We start from the raw sequence: 19,550 nt of genomic DNA on the forward strand, positions 1-19,550 counted from the left end.
CATTTCTCTTTTTCAAGAAATATTAAAACTAAAAACACTAGAAAATTACATGAGCAACCACAAGGTAAAACATAGTGTAGACACCAAAAAAGTGTCAAGATGAAAACACGAGGCGTCTCACATTAATGCTAAAGCGTAAAAAAACCTTTTGACAGTCAGTAGCTGATGTTCTCCATCTTTCTTTTCTAGATCGAAAAAGGACACAAAGGTGCTAATTGAAGACACGGATGATGAGGCCTTCAGCTGAGTCCGCAGCGCCATCACGTACACACACACACACACACACACACACTTAGAAATACACACAGCCATACTATACTCATAAAGACCTTATAGAGCCTCCTCCCTTATAGTTGTGTGTGTAGTAACCTTCAGTGTAAACCTTTAAATCAGTGAGGATCTGTCCTCACCTTACCTCATCGTTACCTCCCTGTGAGCGTATTTGGTCTTTATAAGTATAGACATACACACTGTAATGCACAAACACACCTGCCTAAGCACAAATATAACGTAACATCGATACAGTTGAGGAGACAGCTAATGCCACACAGACAGACAGATGGACAAACATCAAGGGAAATGTTCTTCACATAACTGGAAACACAGACCACAGCTGCCCTGGGATTCTTCTCTTCTTTTTTCAAACAGACTTTTTCAGTATGTGTTGTTTACTTTGAGACATTTATTTAGACGTGTGTTCACTTTTTTCCTGGATTTCTTTAGGAGAAGCTGCATAGATTACAGGCTCCAGGACTGTTTACAAGTATTTTTAACTACTCTAGGATCAACAGGGAGAAGTCAAAGCCAATCAAAAGACTAAATATGAATCAATAGAAACACGAGGAAGGACTCTAAACGCATCACAGCATATCAGAACTAATCAACTGATTTCAACTTGTTGATTCTTTTTATACTCCATCTTTTTTCTTTCGTTTTTTTGTTTTGTTTTGTTTCGGTTGACGTCAGTGTACAACCACAACCCTGGAGGCACTTGCAGGAAAAGTGCATTTAATACTCAAAACAAGAAAAAACCTACTTGTGCACAAAAAGAATGTTTTGATCCAAACATTTCTAGTCTGTGACGTTGCTTTGTAATATGTTTCATATATGTTGATGTGCATTATTACTCTATTGTAGTAGTTCAGTACTTCTACATGTGTTGTTTATGCTAGTAAGGCTAGTGGGAGCATCCACACAATGATTGTTTATGTATTTTATAATATTTGGAATGTTTTTCTCGGTTACACTTGCTGCTCATAGTTTAACATCAAATTAGCGCAAACATGACCTGAATCATCAGGATCCCTGATAAAATCTGTGTTGCCAAGTCAGGCGGTTTTCCACCCAACGTTTAAAATGTGCAGGTAAAAATAGTTTTGGGCCAATGAAAGGTTTGACTACATGGTGATGAATCTGCCAATTTCTGGATTGAATTAATCCATTTTTAAAACAGAAGGCACTAAGATGGAAATTCCATCCAGCATCTAAAATCAATAAAGCTCTGATTGAGCTACATGGTGGCAGCACAGCATGAGCTAATTTCTGGACTCTTTAACTAAATATTTAAGATCCCTCCCGTCTCTCTGAGCCCCTGAATCAGACACCAGAAATGTTTTAATTGTCTCTGATGTTCAGTGTAGCTTTATTTGTTTTAGTACTTTTCTAATGACTTGAAGTCATTGGATGATAAAATGCAGAGTGAGAAACATCAACCAGGAAGAATGTGATGTACATCTGACATCTGCTGTCAGTTCCCTCGTCTTACTGTCAGACCACCAGCTTGTTGTTGGTTGCGGCTGGTGTTAAATGGCCCCAGGTTGTCAGAGAAATGATGTTCACTTTAATGCGAATGTAAAGTGTGTTTCTCTCTGCTCTGCTGTTCCTCCCTGTGGTTACACTGTGTCTCCATCATCCGGCCATAAGACGAAACCCAACAAGACAGAAACGTCCTTGAACTTGTTTTTTCACGTTGTGACTAAAGACTGAGAAGCTTCTGTGTGCTATGAGCTGAATATTTTCTGGAAGGTAAAAAATATATATATATATATCTGTTAATGTTGTTAAGATAGGTAGGTTCCCTGTCAAAAAACACTGGACACATCCTTCAACTGCGTACAGGTGTAATACATAACACACACACACAGAATCCACATTGCCTCTCACTACAGCAGACAGTTTTGTAAAAAGGCTCTGTTGTCTTGCCTGCATGCTGCTTTTGTTTAACATTGTACATAGATCTTAATTTATTTGACATGATGTGTATATTAGCAATCATTGTAGCCACGGTGACAATGATTGATTTCATAAGTTGCCATTTTTGCTCAGACAGGCAGTATTTTGTAGGTGATGAGTTCCTGTTGGTTGATCACAATCCTGCACTTTTTCCTGTGTAAATCTGTTCTGAAAAAAAGTCCATAGAAATGGAGAACGTGATTAGTTGTATCTTGTTGGTGATTCCTTCGTATTTCAAGGCTCCGTCATCTCCAGGGGGAGGGTTTACGTTCAGGGCTCGCGGAGGGGGCGGCAACGAGGGGGCATGTTCCTGTGTCCTGAAACTGTGAAACTGTTTGTACATTTCTGAATGTGCATGAAAACATTGTGGTTGTCTTATCTGTTGTTGTAAACTCCCCTGCAGAGAGACGTCACAGGAACAGGCCCCAGTCCAGAGAGGACCCACACTATCACAAGATACTGTTAAAACTGATCCCAGAGCTGCCGGAGCTCGTCTCGGGCTGAAAGCATATAGTGATGCTTCTCTGTGAGAAAACTAATGTTTAAGTGATCAGAGTTTGTTCACAGATGGTCAGTGTGTGTAAGCCGCTGACAAAACCAAAAACAGGGTTATTTTGTACAGTTTGTGTTCGATGAGATGATGATAGTGAGAAGCCCTGACGTCCCATTTTTCTCATAGGTGAAAACCAGTCATTTTCTTCACTGCTTGCTGAAACCTCCATGATGTTAAAGTGCTTGATATGTGTGCATCCTCCCCCTCTCTTGATGTTGTTTCTCTCTAATCTAGCTGAACGTGATAGTACCTGTAGTTTGGTAGATGGATGCTCTACTTTGATAAGATACAAAAAAAAAAAAAAAACGTTGTGGCTAAATGTGATTTTAAAAGACTTAAAGAAAGGAAAATGTCTTACAGTCTGAACCATCCTCCCCGAGTCCCTTTTACAGAGTAGTTTGTACATGTCGAGTGTATAACACTGTTCTATGATGGTTTTCCTGATGGTATTTGTATTTCTGTATACACTTTGGTGATCCTGTCATATCTGGGTTTTATAAACCACGATTATTTTTAAAACTCACTCTGCCTCTCGACTCTTTTCTTCAGCACTTTAAACTGTTGCCACTTGCTCTGACCTGTTGGTTTCTTGCAGGCTGCCCTGGGTTAAGTGGATGTTTCTGTCTCTCCTGTGCACAAAGAGGTTGGCTGAGTGAGTATCTTCCCTTATAGTTCTCTAGCAGTCTGCTGTGGCTGGTGATGTTTGGTTCATCGTGTGCACTGGACCTCAACAAGGTCCCTGCAGGGTTCACAGAGTTACAATTAAAGTTTGTCTAATAACACCCAGGATCCAGTTTTGTACCAGTTTCATAATCACACCAACAGAACTGTGACCCTGGAAGTATTTAGTACATTTGTCAGTAAATCCCAATGATATCATTAATTTAATGCTACCTGAAGCCTGAAAAGCAGGAGTGGATGGAGGGACCAATTTAAAATGATAAATTAAATGTACCGTAATAGGTTTTTTTAACATTTGGAAAAAAAAGACCTGCAGATACACAATTATTAAATAATATGTCTAAGCTTTGTACTTCTTGTTTTGCAGTGTGCAGACATTAAATATGACTGACTGCATTCACAACTCTTACCTAGTTGCAGGTCCACATAAAAGTGACAGCTCGATCCAAAAAGAGGGTGAAGAACTCATCCAAAAAGTACTGGCAGCATCAAAGAAGTCGATGTTTTTTTTGTCATTCCTGGTGGGCAGAGTGAGTCTGGCGCTGTAATGTTCAGTGTTCCAACCAGCATGAATGAATCATACTGCAAATCTCACTTCTTGGCAAAAAGGAAGCTCCCTCAAAATCAAAGGCAAACACAGTTAACTTTGCAGCCATCCGAGAAAACATCAAAAGCACAACAATCGTTTCCTTTTAAGAAGAAAAATAAGTGGCAGGGATGGAAAGTTCAAACAGCAGCTGACAAAACAATCTCACTAGAAAGTTATTTACTAGATGTTCTGGAGCTTTTGCTTGTATTACACTATCTTCCTCAGCAGATGGAGTTTGATAAATGAAATCTAAAAGTAATCCACTCAACTTTTATACAAATATTGATGAGAAGTACAGAAAAAAAAAAGTTCAGACAAAAGAAATTTGAAGAGCTACATTTCCATGACAACAGGGCAAACTCCACATGCTGTGATCTGGCGATACAGCTACTAATGGACTTTATGGTGAGACTGTGTCCATAGATGTTTTCACCACAGTGCACAATGAAAGCAAAATAAAAAGCTGGTAAACTTGACGACAGCTGCAGAAGTTAAAGTTGTGTTCATGTATAAATTGCGGATTTACCTCTGGTCAGTTCAATGATCACATGCAGCCACACAGTTCTGTAATGAACATGTTACAAAACTGCTGCATCAGTTCAGGAAGTTGCATCCAGCGAGATGACGAAAACCAACCAACCTGTCAGTCCACATCTAAGAAGGTCACAACTAGGTTGTTTATTTTATGATAACTGATACAGGATAAATGTTATACATTCTATTTTAACACTGATATTTTGCTTTTATTTTCAATGTCAGTATGCAAAAAAAGACAATGCAAAGTAAACATTTGGTGAAATCATGAATGTGATACATAATCTGACTGCTTCATCAATATTAAACCAATTAAATTTAAGGACTCCTTGTTGCCCTGGTGATAACTTGTTTAGCTACAACACAAAAAGGGAAAAATACAAAAAACAAAAAACAAACATCAAAAGTTGGCTGACAGCAAACACTGTAAAGAACCACGTGATCTTTAGATGTATCAATCAACTCGCGTAGATGCATTTATAAAACTACAGGATCCCTGTTGTATATATGCACATACAGTAATAATGTCATTACTAGAGTTGTAGAGCCTGTAGTGGGCATACAAACAGACAAAATGAAGAGAGCAGGATACACTTACATACACACATTTACCATTATCTCTCCATATAAACACGCATAAACCAACCAACAAGCAAGCAGAAGGCTCTCTGGCTTTAGAAGCTAAAAACTACACTTGACTTAAAAAAAGAAAAGAAAAAAGAAACACATTCACATTTCTGAAACAAATTTCATGATCTCGCGTCTTCTCACCTGATCAACTGTCTCTGTCCATCAGTCTTATTATCAGCTCTTAGTGCCACCAGAGAAGCTAGAATGAGGAAAATGATGCCGAGGATCTGTTTGTGCCGTTGGGTCCAACTTGTCCCATCGCTCAGGACCAAGTCCACTCTCGCTGATTACTGCACTGTCTGTGAAGGTCCTTTTGTCCACGTCATCACTCCTCCCACTGTGCAGTCATTCACTCACTCACTGGGTTTTTGCCAGTTTCTTTCTTCCATGAGTGAAAGTGAATGAGTGAACATGTTGTGGAGGAGGGTGGAGAAGTGGGACTGCAGCTGTTTGAATGTGTTTAGTGTGTGAATGTCCTTTAAGTCCATGCATTTACCTGTGTGTGTGTGTATGTGTGTGTGTCTGTGTGTGTGTGTGTGTGTGTGCGCACATACTGCATGTCCATCTCTATGCAGGCCTCTATGGCGAAGCTGGGGCTTTGCTACCACTGTAGTGAACTTGGTATCTGTTCACCGTCTGCCCTTTCACCTCAGTGGACAGACAGGTAGTCTTGCAGGGGATCATGTCCTCTTCCTCCTCACCCATGAGCCAGTTCTGCACAGAGCGTTCGGCTGAGGCCGTAACATGATTGGCCAGCCAGCCCTGGTGCCACTTGTCAAAGCGTTCGTGCTGGCTCGCTGCCACTTTGTGCTGAGACTGTGGAGGAAGAAGAAAAACTGTGAGAGCCTCGTCTTTGAGACACCAAACGGGATTTACCGAGAAGTAAATGTTCTAAAACTGTTAATTCACACAACAGCAGAAAACGAATGTAGGAAACTGAACGCAGACCTTTCTGGCCTTGACCAGCGCTCCTCTGCGATACATGTAATCCTCAGAGTTCATGACAAACACCATTTTGTGTGTGTTAAGTTTAAATCGACAGTCCAAGCTCCCGGCGTTCTCCACGCCCAGCTGGCGGTGCCACTCTCTCCTGCAGCGCATCGCCTCCACCTGCCGCACCTGCCACCGGCGGAAACGCCGCAGGTTCCTAAAAGACACAATCAACACATTTATTAGTCCTTTTAAGTGCTGGTTTCATTACAATATTTGTCTGTTAATGTTTATAAATCACAAATCACACCAGGTTCAAAATTATCATAATGATTCAAATGTAAAGAACCAGCCTGGCTTAAAACATGTGCTTTGTCCTCAACCACAGTGATCTGATATTAAATGTTTGATCTAAAGATGATGTATTTTTTAATGGAGCACATCTTCTTTGCAAATTACAAATCTAAAAACACATTTTCCACAATGGAAAAACAAACGGTGCATCTGCAAAGAGTCATTTCAATTTGATGTACATAACCTTTTCTTTTTTATTATTTTATACTTTTCATTCTATATTCATGTGCATCTTACCATTTCTTGCTATGATGTGTTATTGTGTTAATACCAATGTCTGTTTAGTTTTTATTGAGCTTTTGAGCTAGCACAGAATACAGGGTGTACGATTCATCTACCCACTCACCCCTCTCATCAGAACATAGAGTACATACCCCGTAGCAGAATAGCAATAAAAAATATATGGTTAGAAAATACAAAATAGGAATGGGTGTGTGTTTGGTTATGCACATTATTATGTACATACTTACAGTGGCAAGAAAAAGTATGTGAACCTTTTGGTGTTTTATGGTTTTCTGCATTAATTTGTCATAAAATGTGATCTGATCTTCATAAGTCAAGAGTATTAACAAATATAATGTGCTTAAAATAATAACACAAAAATATTTCTGATCTTTCATGTCTTTATTGAGAAGAACCATAAAAACCTTTGGAATAATGAACTCAAATAAAGCTCATTGGAGACAGATGTTAGCATAAGTTAAGAAATTAGGTTTGGAGGTAGTTCGACTGACAAGGTTCACATACTTTTTCTACTATCACTATAGTCTACTATCACTACAAGGTTTTTATGGTTCTTCTCAATGAAGACACATTTTGTTTTGTGTTCATATTTTAGGGACATTATATTTGCCACTGTACGAAACTCTGTACAGTATAAACCTACATCCCCACATGTACAGGGTAACTACATAACAACTACAATATGTATACGTGTACCCGAAGACATATTTAACACTTGGAGGGGCGTCTGAAGAAAAGCAAACGTCACTTCACTTATCTGAACACTGATGTGAATAGATTAACAGGAACTAAAAGTGACACTTGTAAAAATAAACAAGTGCTGTAGAGCAGATGTAGATACATACATACAGAGAGAGGAGGAAAAACAACTGCTGCAGGGGCATCAAACACAGGTTTTCATTTTCATCAATCTCCCAGAATGAGAAGAATTTGTCCCTGGACTTCACGTGAGTATTTAATCTTCTCTGTACGAGTTGTATCAGGTCACTAAACCAACATCTGGTACTAGCATCATGGAAATGTGTGTGAATGTAGGTGTTTTTATCATTAATGTAGATTATCAGTGTAGTTAATGAGAGGATCTGTACAATGTATGCATGATCTGATCGATCACTGAGAGAAATGCTAATGTAACTCTGTGGTGATGTATTAATCATTTAATTACATGCTGTCTAATACACGTCTGTTGTGTATGAAGGGGATATAGTAAAACACAATCGTGAATTTACATTCACTACATTACAAACTTTTCTTGTGCCGACTGTGCTAAAGTTCCAACGTTCTGGTGTTGATGTGTTGAATAAACTGTTCTAAAAGGTGTTTGGACCACTGTGAACTAAACAACTGTATTATTTATACAAGAGTGGTAGAAGATTTACACCTAAAATGAAAGAAAACGTCTATCACTATAAATGACGACTGTCATACCTGGGCAGAAACACCGGTTTGAAGAAGTAGCCTTCTGCTTGAGAACACAGACTGGACTCTGTTCCTATAAACTGCTCCATGTAACTCGACAGGCACTGGAGGAGGAGGAGAGAATAATAACTGCAGAGCAAGTTCCATCAGGTTTAGTCAATGTGTAACTTCAGATTATTCATTTGAAAGTTTACCTGTACATCTAGTGGGTCGTCAGCCTGGGCCTCCTCGGTGTCCAGCAGCTCAATTGTCATCGTCACATGACCCTTGCTTTGGATAAACATCACCTGTTGACACAAAATGTCAGTAAATCAATTCTTCACAGCTTATTATAACCAAGATCAAGTGACACTGTAGCTCCAACTCATCAGAGATTCAAGCTTTGAAAATAGGTACAAGAGAACAGTACTGACAGTCACTGCTGTGATATAACTGACTGCATATAACCAGTGTCACTATGTCCACTGAATGTAGATTAAATACAAAGTTTTAAACAGGCGGCAGCTCATTGTGGTCAATATACCTAAAAACACTTGACACTGATGTTGATGATTGGTTTTAACCTCTAAAATGAGAAAGATGAAGCTGATGAATGAGAATTGTTTCACCAACCAAGGCTGATTCATTTTGGAAAATATTTTAATTGTGATTTTTAAACCAATATTGAAATCACTGTTTATAATGTGATATAATGTAAATATGTCTAACAAAATATTAGATAGATTAAACCTAAACTGTTCTTTCTTATAGGCCAGGACTAGACGTTATGACACAGAGGTGATGTCTGAATTTCAGTCATTATACTACTTTACAATAGTATATAGACTGATTTTCTGTAATTCTCTTGGTCGCCGCACCGATGAGCGTCACATCTTGTGCTATGAATTCTGTTATTGCCTCGCTACCGCTGGAAGAAAACTCTACCGTACCGTAGCTGCAATTTTCACTTTGAGTAGCTTACTTTAGTCAACTTAAGATCATTACTGATGACGATCTATACACTTTACTACATTATTCTACTCAGTCATCTTAACTTCCTGTTGTTTCCCGTCTACTGTTACAACATGACTGTGCTGAACTTACTAGGAGCTGTGGTTGTGACCTCACTCTGCTGCTCTGCAGTTAGATGAACAACAACACTGAAGTGTTTCTACTTTGACATTCACGTACACCGAGCCAACAGTGCTCTGCTGCTGCCTGTGATTAACAACAATAAAAACTAAAGGAGGGTGGGTGGAGCTACGAGACCAAACTCACTGTAGCGAGTTGTGATGAGGAGAGAAATAGATCGCTGTCAGCGGAGCTGTGCAGCGAAAACAGTTCCACACAACTGACGTATTGTTCCTCTTTGACACTAAAGTTTCCATTGTGTCAGGTCTGTCAGCCCAGAGGCCACCGTACAACAGGTCAAGGTACAGCTTAACGTACCACAGCGATACTTCTGATGATCGCTCTACTCTCGCTTACGTGCCACATGACCAGAGTGTACTCATCAACCCCACCACCAAGAGCATCTAATCCTTCATTCACCAAGACGTTGTGCTCACCTTGAAGCAGTTCTCCTCAGCCATGACTCTCTCGGCTTTCCACTGGTAGCTGGTCTCCCAAGCAGCCCTTACACACTGGGAGGACAGGTTCCCGCCCGCTGCTCCTCTCTTCCTCTCAGCCAGGTAAAGATCAACCACCTGCAGACACACTTCATCGCTTACGAGGTGCTGGAGCTGAAAGAAAAAAAAAACGAGTTAGAAACTGACAGAAGAGAGGTGACAAGCCTGAAAAAGTTATGGTAAACGTCGCTTACCTGTCGAATGATGTTGTGGATGACCTTGTCGATAGTGAAGCCAATGTAGGCGTGGATGGTGAACATCTCTCTCAGCGTATCTTCATACTGTGTGGAGTCCAGGTTGCCATCCAACAGACTGCGCACCATATCCAGGAAAGCTGGGTAATATTCCTCTAACTCCACCTCACCTGTGGAAGAAAAGAAAATAATATCTGTTACAAGGAACAGAAATGCGTTTTTTGACAAAAGCTATAAAAGATAATAATAGTTTCCTGGTATACGACAGTGCTGTGGTAGAGTTGCCATGATGAGTTATTAAGTTAATCAAGACAATTTATTGGCAACATTTGTTGGTTCCACCTCTTAAAATGTGAGAATTTTCTGTTTCTCTTAATCTTACATTATAATATAATTATTACATCTAGATTTTAAATGATATGTTAGTATTGTTTCAGAATGTTGGTTTAATGTGAAGATAATTAGCAGATCATTCAAAGCGATCATTAGTTGGACCAACACTTGCTTAACGAGGCTTTGTGTGGAATGGGTTTGAGAGTTTTAACATTAAACACCAAAAAACTGATGAGGCTTTAGACAACATACAGATCCACTACATTACTTGAGACCATTGTTGCAAACCAACTCAGGAAACCAAAAACATCCTCAGCTCATCTAAGACTTATCACACAAAACTACATCATAATCAGGATCAGGTTAGTTAATTACCTACTGATTCATGTATCCAAACGTGTAAATCTTGATCATCATGTTTCAAATGTTGACAAAGCAAAAAAATCTGTCTTTCTACAGATGTCAATTCTTTCGGCATACAAATCTTTAAGGTGTAATACAACTGTGACTCAACAACATTAATTATAATTTAGGTGAATCAATTAGATTTTAGACACTTTACAAATCAGTGACTGTTAAATAAAACTCCCTGGGAAGGTACAATTCATAACTTGGGGATAGTTCAAGGATCAAGGGCTGAACTTACTGGGCTGTTTGAGGCGTAGCTCCATGGCGAGGTCACACGCCTTTTCCCGCCTTCCCTCAGCCATCAGCAGCCTCTCTCTGCTCTGCTCCGCCCGGTGCTCCAGCAACTGTCGTTCCGCCTGTCGGTAAACACGCAGCAGCCGCGAACACAGCGTTTGGTGCAGCCGCAAGAAGAAATACCAGTTGTTGTTGACGAAGAAAAGGTTGTAGACACCGTCCAGCTCCTTCTGGTGCTCTGCTTCTGGGTCACGCAGGTCCACCTTCTCTCCAGCTGCACCTGAACCTGTCTCCATGGGTGTAGATCCAGGAGTGGATGCGGTGGTCCCTGCAGGCTGGCTTACACTACCGGAGATGGTGGAGGTCTCCGTGTCTGCAGGTTGGGATGGGCTGCCGCGCCTCCGCCTGGACTCACCGTTCAGCTGCTGCTGGGGTTGGGACTGGTTCTGGGACTGTGACTGAGCAGGTTGCGGTTGAGACTGACTACCTGTGGCTGCTGCTGCTCCTGGTGCATTATTAGAATTACCATTTCCTCCTGCTGCTGCTCCTCTCTCTCCTCCCTCCTCAGGCTCAGCCTCCTCATCTGTCCACTCTTCAGTATCACTGAGCTCGCCACGGCGGGAGAAGAACAGGTCGGGGACAAAGTGCTGGATAATGCGCTTGATGTGGTCCTTGTCATCTTTGTGGATGGTTGGCTGACGTTTGACATGGTAGATGATGAGGGAGGCAGCATCCTCTAAGATCTGTTTGTCCTCATATGTAAACACCATGTGAGGCTCACTGGATGAGGCTGAGCCAGAGCCGTTACGGCTCTGATGGCCAACACCACCTTCTTCTGTGTTTTGCTCCTGACGCTGAGACAAATAGAGACACATGTATCAACATTAATGCAGAAAAACACGGTAATATACAGAGTGACAGGCTGTGTTGTAACATAGTTCATGGTCCTCAGAGAAATTTATGTAAGGTTTCAGACCCACTATGTGACAGGTATAAAATTTTCCTCTAACAACAGCACTGCACAAATTTATTTCTATTCTTGTGAATGGACTGAGTTAAGGTTTTTACTTGTTATTTCAAGGTCAAAAAGAGAAAGACAGAAGGCTGAATTCTTTATGATCTCTGTGCATCAACTCACCTAAACATCACCATCACCAAAAACTACAATGAGATGATTTCTTTGAATATCTGGGCCTGGGTATGGTGGGTTCTGTCAAGTTTCTAATGAACTATTGTATTGTGCCCACTCCTGGGGTGTATGGCTCTACAATGCCATTTGACACTTCAAACCCCATCTTTTCATCTTATGAGACCTAAGTTACACTGAGATAGGAAGAGGTATTACCTCATCATAAACGCTCTCTATCTCATTGAGAAGACTCTTTGACCGCAGAGCCTTCATGTCGTTCTGTTTGAAGTTGACTCCTTGGTGATCGAGGGACTTCAGGTAAGCCTTCTCATACTGCTCCCTCCATATCTTATTGAAACCCTGCTGGGCCTCTCTCCATTCCTCCTCCTTGGCCTTCAACCTGGAGAGAATGACATACTTTTGATGTAGATACTCCACAAAATCCAGCTGTTGCTGACACACAAAATCACTGTCTGTTGAAACAAGGATCTAACTAACATTTTTATCACACTGTCACTTGAATAAACCCCCCCCCCCCCCCCCCCGCTGGTATTGTAAATGAAATGTGCTCTTAAACCGCAGGCAATAATCTAATTTTCATGTTCAGTGTTGATTTGAAAGAAACTTTAAGCATTTCAACAGCGTGTGCAATTATTAGTCATAATTTATAACGTAAAAGTAAGCAAGAATTAATAAGTTATGTGCTTTAATTTGTCAGACATTACAAACAGAAATCCTGACTTTGAATTACTGCCATTAGAACGAACAATAAAATGTAAAATAACGCAAAAGCGAAGAGAAAGTGACCTGACCTTTTGAGCACCACAGGCACAGCGGTAGCAGGACTCCTTTTCAGTCCCTCAATGATCTCAGGGGCTTTGTCTCCATAGATACGATACACAGCACGGCGCTGGATGACCTCAGACGTGCCGCCCAGGCAGTCGTCTAATCTGAATCTGTCCTGGTCTTCTGGTGAAAGGCGGGACAGCTTCTTTTGGACACTCTCTAGCACCCTGATGGTGGCCAAGTTTGTCTCCAGAACCACATCCAGCTGTAAGTGAAGGGGTACAGAAGCAGAGCTTTAGAAAGGTAGCATCATCTAAAATGTAGTGCAAAGTTCTGTGTGTGGTAAAGCTTTTCTTACTTCTCTTTTACAAGAGCAGAAACACAAAAATACACTTTGATTAAGTGTTGATGGTTATACAAACCTTTACAGTGTAAATACAATCATGGCTAGGATGTACCTACCTCAAATCTTTCATCCTCACAGCGATGCAGCTGTTCCTCATATGGAGTCTTCTTCGAGCTGACGAAGGTAGAGTCCTCGGACCAGGAAGGGAATGACACCCAGGTGTCATTCAATACCTACACACATACAGGCAGAAGCGTGAAATACATTCATGTTTTAAACTTAAGTCTCTGCAAATATTTTGAATGAGAACACCTATTCAATATGTTCGGATACACACAATGCAGACCAATGAAAAGAAAGTGACAGAAACTTTGCTTACAAAAGAACAATCCGCAAAACAATGCAATAATGTAGTGACAATTATGTGAAAAGTACAAGTGCATGTACCTCCTTGCATAGAGCAGTGCGCCCACTGCATTTAGGCTGCTGGTACGTCTTGGGCAGTGCTCTGTAGCTGGACCCCAGCCGTTTGCAGGAGGCATAATCTACCTCCCTGCTCCCTCCCCCCTCCATGTAGCGATCCGACAGCCCCGACACTGCATGAGAGAGTTCTTTGTCCCCCAGAAATGACTTGAACTGTGTGTACAGTTCAGGAAACTTCCTGGAAGAAGATGGATGAAATCCTTAATGACAGACAAACCAAGAGAAAACAGCTGACCTGTGTCTCTTCCCATCGGAATAATCCCACCAATGTGAATGTGCTGTAGATAATATGTTATCTAATGCTACTATAATGGCAATATCAATACCATTTGGATATAACCTAAATTCTTAATGGAGCTAAAAGTAATTTATATTAAAAAAAATCAGCTACTGTACACATAAATCTGTGCATCCACTTTTCAGTTTTTAATTCAGCCTTTTCACACATTTATCCAGCTCATTCGTCTTTCCATCCACTCACCCCAGGAAAGGAGTGACTAGTTGTAGCAGCTCTGCTCCCGAAACTACTTCCTGGTTAAACAAGGCGATGCAGCGCAGGAAGTTCTCATACACTTCCTGGCTTTTAAACAGGCGACGAACCTTAGGGTTGACAGGGAAATTACACCAATCACATTACAAAGACATAGAAACCATGCAAAGGCTACATCTGAGGAAAGAGGGCGAATAGAAAGGAAGTACGGTGGCAGTTGCAGGAACAGCATGAATCAATATTGCTGCAGTGGAAAATGACGCCTCACCTTATCAAAGAAGGAGAATTCCCTTAAAACGCCATGTTTTCCAACTGAAGCGAAGGACTGGTCTTTGGTACAGGAATACTTAATTTTCTTCTACAGGAAAAAAAAAAGAAAACACTTAATATTTACAAATGTTAGCATCATAGTTTTATAATTGAAGCATTTGAATTGCTGCTTTTGGGCATTACAAAGTGTTGCTAAACTTTGTTAAGATCAAGGAAGAGTACACTCCGCTCAAATAGTATAGAAAAAAGTGAGGCCAGTTCCTTCACTTTTAATGTAGACTCATATTCATCTTTTGATGTCAAACCAGTTTTCAGTCTACAGAAAAAGTAAAGGAAACTCATTGTTCCAATACTTTTGGAGGGGAGTGTATATACATTGGTGTAGTAGCAATTATTTTAAATTAAACTCTACCTTGAGCAGTGGGGACATGTGCTGCAGCAGTATGGGCCTAGGTCTCTTTTTGTTCTGTTTGGTTGTTGTGTCCTCCTCCTCTGGCCTTTTCAGTGGCTCTTTGCCTCCTGTAAGTGAGCTCCCTGTGAACTATACACGGGACAAAACACAGAAAAACAAGGTTGCTAATTCAGCAGTTCAAAAACTAAAAATATACAATTTACTTCTATTGAAGACAGATGCCATGAACAATTAATAACCATAAAAATCATTATCTAGCTCTGTTTACTGTTGTTTGACTGACCAGTGATCTCTTGGCATCAGGGAGGAACTGTCCAAACTCAGCCAGCAGGTCTTCTTGTCCTTTGAAGAGACTGGCAACTTTGGAAAACACTTCATCCTCAGTCATCCCACTGCTACCTCGAGTACCTCGACTCTCCTTCACCTCCAGCTGCTCCTTCTAAACAGTAATGTCAGGACAATGGTGATCAGAGGTGAGGCAATTCAATTTACAAAAACCAGGGCCAAGTTGACCATGGTCAAATAATCACTGTCACTGTTCACCAGGGAAAAGGACTGCTGTGGACACCTTATATTGGACAATAACACTTCACTATTTATTTGGCAATTCAAGTAATTTACATAGAACTCAGATCATCTCTATAATAACTAGACTACATTAATTAAAAGTAACTTAAATCACCACATTTTAATCGCCACTTTACCTGATATGTATGAAGAATCTCTAGGAAGGCTCTGTAGATCTCTGGGTGGTCCAGAAAACGGTTTTTGATCTTGTTTACGTAGCTGATTGCGCTGTCAAACTCTACGGGGCTCGTCTCTGAAGCAGGTGGGGACACAGATGAGGTGGTTGCCTGATTCTGGCTCTCTCTGCCAGTCAGGGGAAGAGAAAGTCTGCTGGGAGGATCTGGATGTCCAGCTGAGGTTGGGGAAGATATGGACTCTGATGAGGCCAGCTTGACTGCACTAGTTTGGGCAGGTCCAGCATCGACTTGTGTGGCAGAGGCACTACCTGAGGTCACGGGTACTGCAGAGGTGGCAACACTCTTCCCCGGCTGGCCTGGGGATACCTACACAGATGAAAGGCAGAAGAAAGAGTTAAGCTTCAGTTACTTCAGTCAAGATTTTGAGGAAGATATTTGCTGGTAGAAGCAAGTTTAGCTATGTCATAAATAGGGAGTGATGTAAAATGAAGTGTCCTACTAAGCAGTTACGCAGATATTGTGTCTGCCCTACTTGACCAATAATCAAATTTATATCTAGGAGACCTTTACATCTGACATGCAATTTCTCAAGACTACTACAGAGATGTAGCTACTGTGATATAACACCATACATCTGAATTTTCTAGAATCAAAACAGTTTTATGCAACACAGCCCCATGTTACGCAGAATGCCCAATCAAATTCCTTAGCCAAGCCATCCACTTCTCAAACAAGAAGGTCTCACAGTAGAAAACATTACTGGCATTTAGCTGATGGCCAGTGCCTAACATAAAAAACACAGACAGGTAAGGAATTAAGCCGACCTCTGCATTATTTCTGAGTTACTGCAGGATAAAACCAGCAACAGCAGTATATGTAAAATTCAACATGACATATTTGAGACCTTGTTTTAGGATGTCAGTTTATATGCTGTGTTTGTTTCTTCAAAACAAATTCAGGAAAATGAGGTACTCTAATTACAAAAAGGGTAAAAGAATCACATCTATTAATTATGTGGGTATTTTTATCTAAAACTAATAAACTGACAAATTAGCTTCCACAGAGCAATAATTTCAGGCAGAGCACTCAACTGCAACTTCTCAAGATTTCTGCGAAAATCAATATATAATGTCCTCCAACACACCACAAATGTGTAATAATGGGCTTGCTGGAGGTTTCATAGGTTTGAAAATAAAAGCACTATTTGTGAATGCATCAACTTCAGCTGAGACAGACCTGTGCAGTGAATGGAGACTGGAGGAAAGCCATTCCATTCTTGGGTACCTCTATCCGATACCCCGGTGGGAGGAAGGCATTGAAGCCCAAGACTAGATCCGGGTGTCCATGGAAAAGTTGTGACACACGGTTTATCACCCCTGGTGTGTCAATGCTAATCAGGACAAATGATAGAAACAGACATTTTAATGATGTAGTTAAAGATAAGCTTCCTGTGTCATGTGCTGCACAAAGACAACCAACTCCTAATCATACAAACTAATCTATGAGCCTTGCAGCTTAGTTTAAAAAGATGCACAGTTGTATCATTAATTCTGACAAATTTTAAATTCTGTCACTCCACACTTAAATTTCAAGATAATATGAACTTTTGCATAATTTGAGTAGGGTGCTATCTGCAATATATTACTCATTGATAAAAGCCGTAAGATGTGTGGTTAATCCCTGGGTAGTGATGTTTTGCAGAGTAATCACATTTCACACATACGCTCCACTATCCTCATGTGAAGAGTCTGGATGGAAATGTACCTCATTAAAAATGTACAAATATAACCTTACTTTCTGATTCCTCTTGGGATTAATAGTGGGAAGTAGCATCTGTTTCTGTGCACCTCTGCATAACACTGTTCTTTGTTTGATAAACTGCCATACCTACCTCTGTGACTTGAACTCTTTCATGATGTCGAGAAACTTGTTGTATATGCCAGGATCGTTTGCAAAACGAATTTTGACTTGGTCCAAATATGACAAGGCATCTTCAACCTAAACACAGAAAACATAAATCATTAATGCAGAATGAACAACAACCCATGAGGAAGGTTTTTGACAAAATGTCTGTTTTAAAGGTCTTACAGAGACAGAGCTTAAAGACAACTTGAGCATGTTTCACAGGACAATGAACTGTTTCTCATTAAATGTACTTTCTGATGGACAAACGGACTCACACAATCAATTAGTAATACTTCATGAAATACATAAAATACATCCTAGGTCTATAATATGGGTGGATATATTTGAAGCTACTTGGACTACTGCTGATCCTAAGTAGGTTTATTGTCTCTGTGGATTATATTAATGTTAGTATAGCCCTGTTTATTGATTTGATAAGACACTTTCGTGCTATTTTAATGGTGTATTTTGAAGACGTGGAGCCCACAAAGACTAAAATTGCTGTAGTATAAGTACCCTAATAATTAAACAAACATAGTGGTAACTTAACATTAGCTTGTATTTTGACAAGTCCTGTCACATATGATGGTGCTTCTATGTAACCAAAATCATTTGCACACGTCTAAGGAACTATACGTGAACATTTTAGCACGAGTTATGTGATTGTTTGCTGTCTTCAAACTGAAGTGCCGTATCAACAAATGCACTAGTTAGCTGCACAAGTACTGCTTAATGGATAAATACATCGGCGAATATATGTAATAACACCGAGCAGCTTTCGTTCAGTGGACCACAGCTTTCTTTGGACACAACATCCACGCTAGGTTAGAGTACGACAAATAGTGTGTCCACACAAAGCACTGTGAGAAATAGTCCACATCTGAAGAGGGTTACTGAAGCTAGCGTTAGCCAACAGCCGATAATAAACTCCACTAGCGTTAACACTTAACGCTACAAGCCCCAGTTCCCCACACACGGTTTTACGAACAGTCACGGCTGGTCTTCAGCCAACAGTGTGGTGTTGGCGAAAAACAGGAGACAAATACTGAAGGGGTACGATAACAAAGACATGTGTAATGAAGCTGCTAATGAACAGAAATAGCCGTCTTTGCTAGCCTGGCTGACGTCCTCCACTTTGTTCGGGGTGGCTGAAAAAACGAACAAGGAGGAACTTCCCACAGCCGAGGTTTGAGTTAACGTGTGCTCGCAGTGGCTTTTATTGACACCGTAAATAAAAACTACCGCTAACTGTGCCACTCCACTGTCACTCAGACATTCATTAACGAAACACAGCTTACACGTCTAACCTTAAATGTCAATGTTGAGCTGTTTAGCAATGAATTACTTTTAATAGGCCAGCGAGCTAACTAACGTTAGCCAGCCGTTTCTTTCACTATTCTCGACGTTGGGGCAGAAAGAGAAAAACCCCAAATCCGATGCAATGATCAGACAAACAAAATGGTTGTGACTCTCAGGGACTTTTCCCCTGTCGTGCCCGTTGTCTTCTTACCTTCAGCTTCTGGAAGTGCTGCTGCTGCACTTGCTTTTGTGTTATAACGTAAGGCTTGTCTTGGATTTGGTTTATTTGCTTCGCGGTGCTGTGCGCCTGAATCTTCGCCATTATCCCGGCGACAGGAGGCTCGAGAGCCGCTACCACAACTTGAGAGGGAAGCGTCGGTGTTACCTCCAGTTGTTGGCTAGCCGACAAACCTTCCTCTCGGTCGGGAAGCCAGCCTGCCAGCGAGCAACCCTACTTTGCCTGGCTGGACAGTCTCGGCTCAGCGCAGAAAAGGACGGAAAATCCAACAGAGTGGAGGCTGATGACTGACAAGCTGCTACTCGCTGCGACTTTGACGAAACATCACTATCGAATTAAACAAGCCGAGGCAAAAAGCGACGGAAAATAAGCTAAGGGACAATGGTCGCCGTTTATCGTATTTAAAATAACTATCGCCTGTCTCTTTAAATTCGGCGGCAGCGGTTTGTCTTGGCGTCCGGAAGCCAGAGTAGGAGTGAAACCAGAAAAAAAGAGGAGTGAAAAATGGAACTGCGCAGCCGCAGCGAGGGGAGGAGCTGAGCCCACA

The 19,550-nt window shown here is 40.9% G+C and overlaps 2 protein-coding genes across 3 annotated transcripts in view; one reads left to right on the forward strand and one right to left on the reverse strand.

Annotated features, from left to right (window-relative positions):
* Positions 1-3,091, forward strand: part of xpr1a (xenotropic and polytropic retrovirus receptor 1a) — a 61,561-nt gene extending 58,470 nt beyond the window's left edge. Inside the window, 1 exon segment of the mRNA XM_026345155.1 lies at positions 190-3,091. Coding sequence (XP_026200940.1) covers positions 190-247 — 58 coding nt within the window. The 3' untranslated portion in view covers positions 248-3,091.
* sin3b (SIN3 transcription regulator family member B) lies at positions 2,393-19,452 on the reverse strand. Of its 2 annotated transcripts, XR_003297886.1 has the most exons (20): positions 18,977-19,452; positions 17,453-17,559; positions 16,798-16,951; positions 15,562-15,927; positions 15,141-15,296; positions 14,858-14,986; positions 14,444-14,533; positions 14,167-14,285; positions 13,650-13,863; positions 13,319-13,435; positions 12,883-13,121; positions 12,287-12,470; positions 10,946-11,795; positions 9,967-10,136; positions 9,713-9,886; positions 8,360-8,452; positions 8,175-8,269; positions 6,168-6,366; positions 3,877-6,035; positions 2,393-3,524 (listed from the first exon to the last, which is right to left on the reverse strand). XR_003297886.1 is itself a non-coding variant. In XM_026345150.1 (19 exons), the coding sequence occupies exons 1-19, from the start codon at positions 19,085-19,087 to the stop codon at positions 5,799-5,801; spliced, it is 3,804 nt and encodes a 1,267-aa protein (XP_026200935.1). In that variant the 5' UTR covers positions 19,088-19,452; the 3' UTR covers positions 2,393-5,798. The 2 variants fall into 2 exon arrangements, 1 of the variants encoding a protein (XP_026200935.1); XM_026345150.1 differs by having other exon boundaries at positions 2,393-6,035.
* Between the last annotated feature and the right edge of the window lie 98 nt (positions 19,453-19,550).

The sequence above is a fragment of the Anabas testudineus genome, chromosome 4 (assembly GCF_900324465.2).
Source record: "Anabas testudineus chromosome 4, fAnaTes1.2, whole genome shotgun sequence".
In the NCBI taxonomy this organism is placed as follows: Eukaryota; Metazoa; Chordata; class Actinopteri; order Anabantiformes; family Anabantidae; genus Anabas; species Anabas testudineus.

Excerpts from the sequence above, each read along its gene's own strand:
- sin3b (XM_026345150.1), bottom strand. The coding sequence starts at position 19,087 with ATGGCGAAGATTCAGGCGCACAGCACCGCGAAGCAAATAAACCAAATC. Across the intron at positions 17,560-18,976 it reads AGCACTTCCAGAAGCTGAAG|GTTGAAGATGCCTTGTCATA; the intron begins GTAAGAAGACAA and ends TTCTGTGTTTAG. Across the intron at positions 8,270-8,359 it reads ACGACCCACTAGATGTACAG|TGCCTGTCGAGTTACATGGA; the intron begins GTAAACTTTCAA and ends CTCCTCCTCCAG.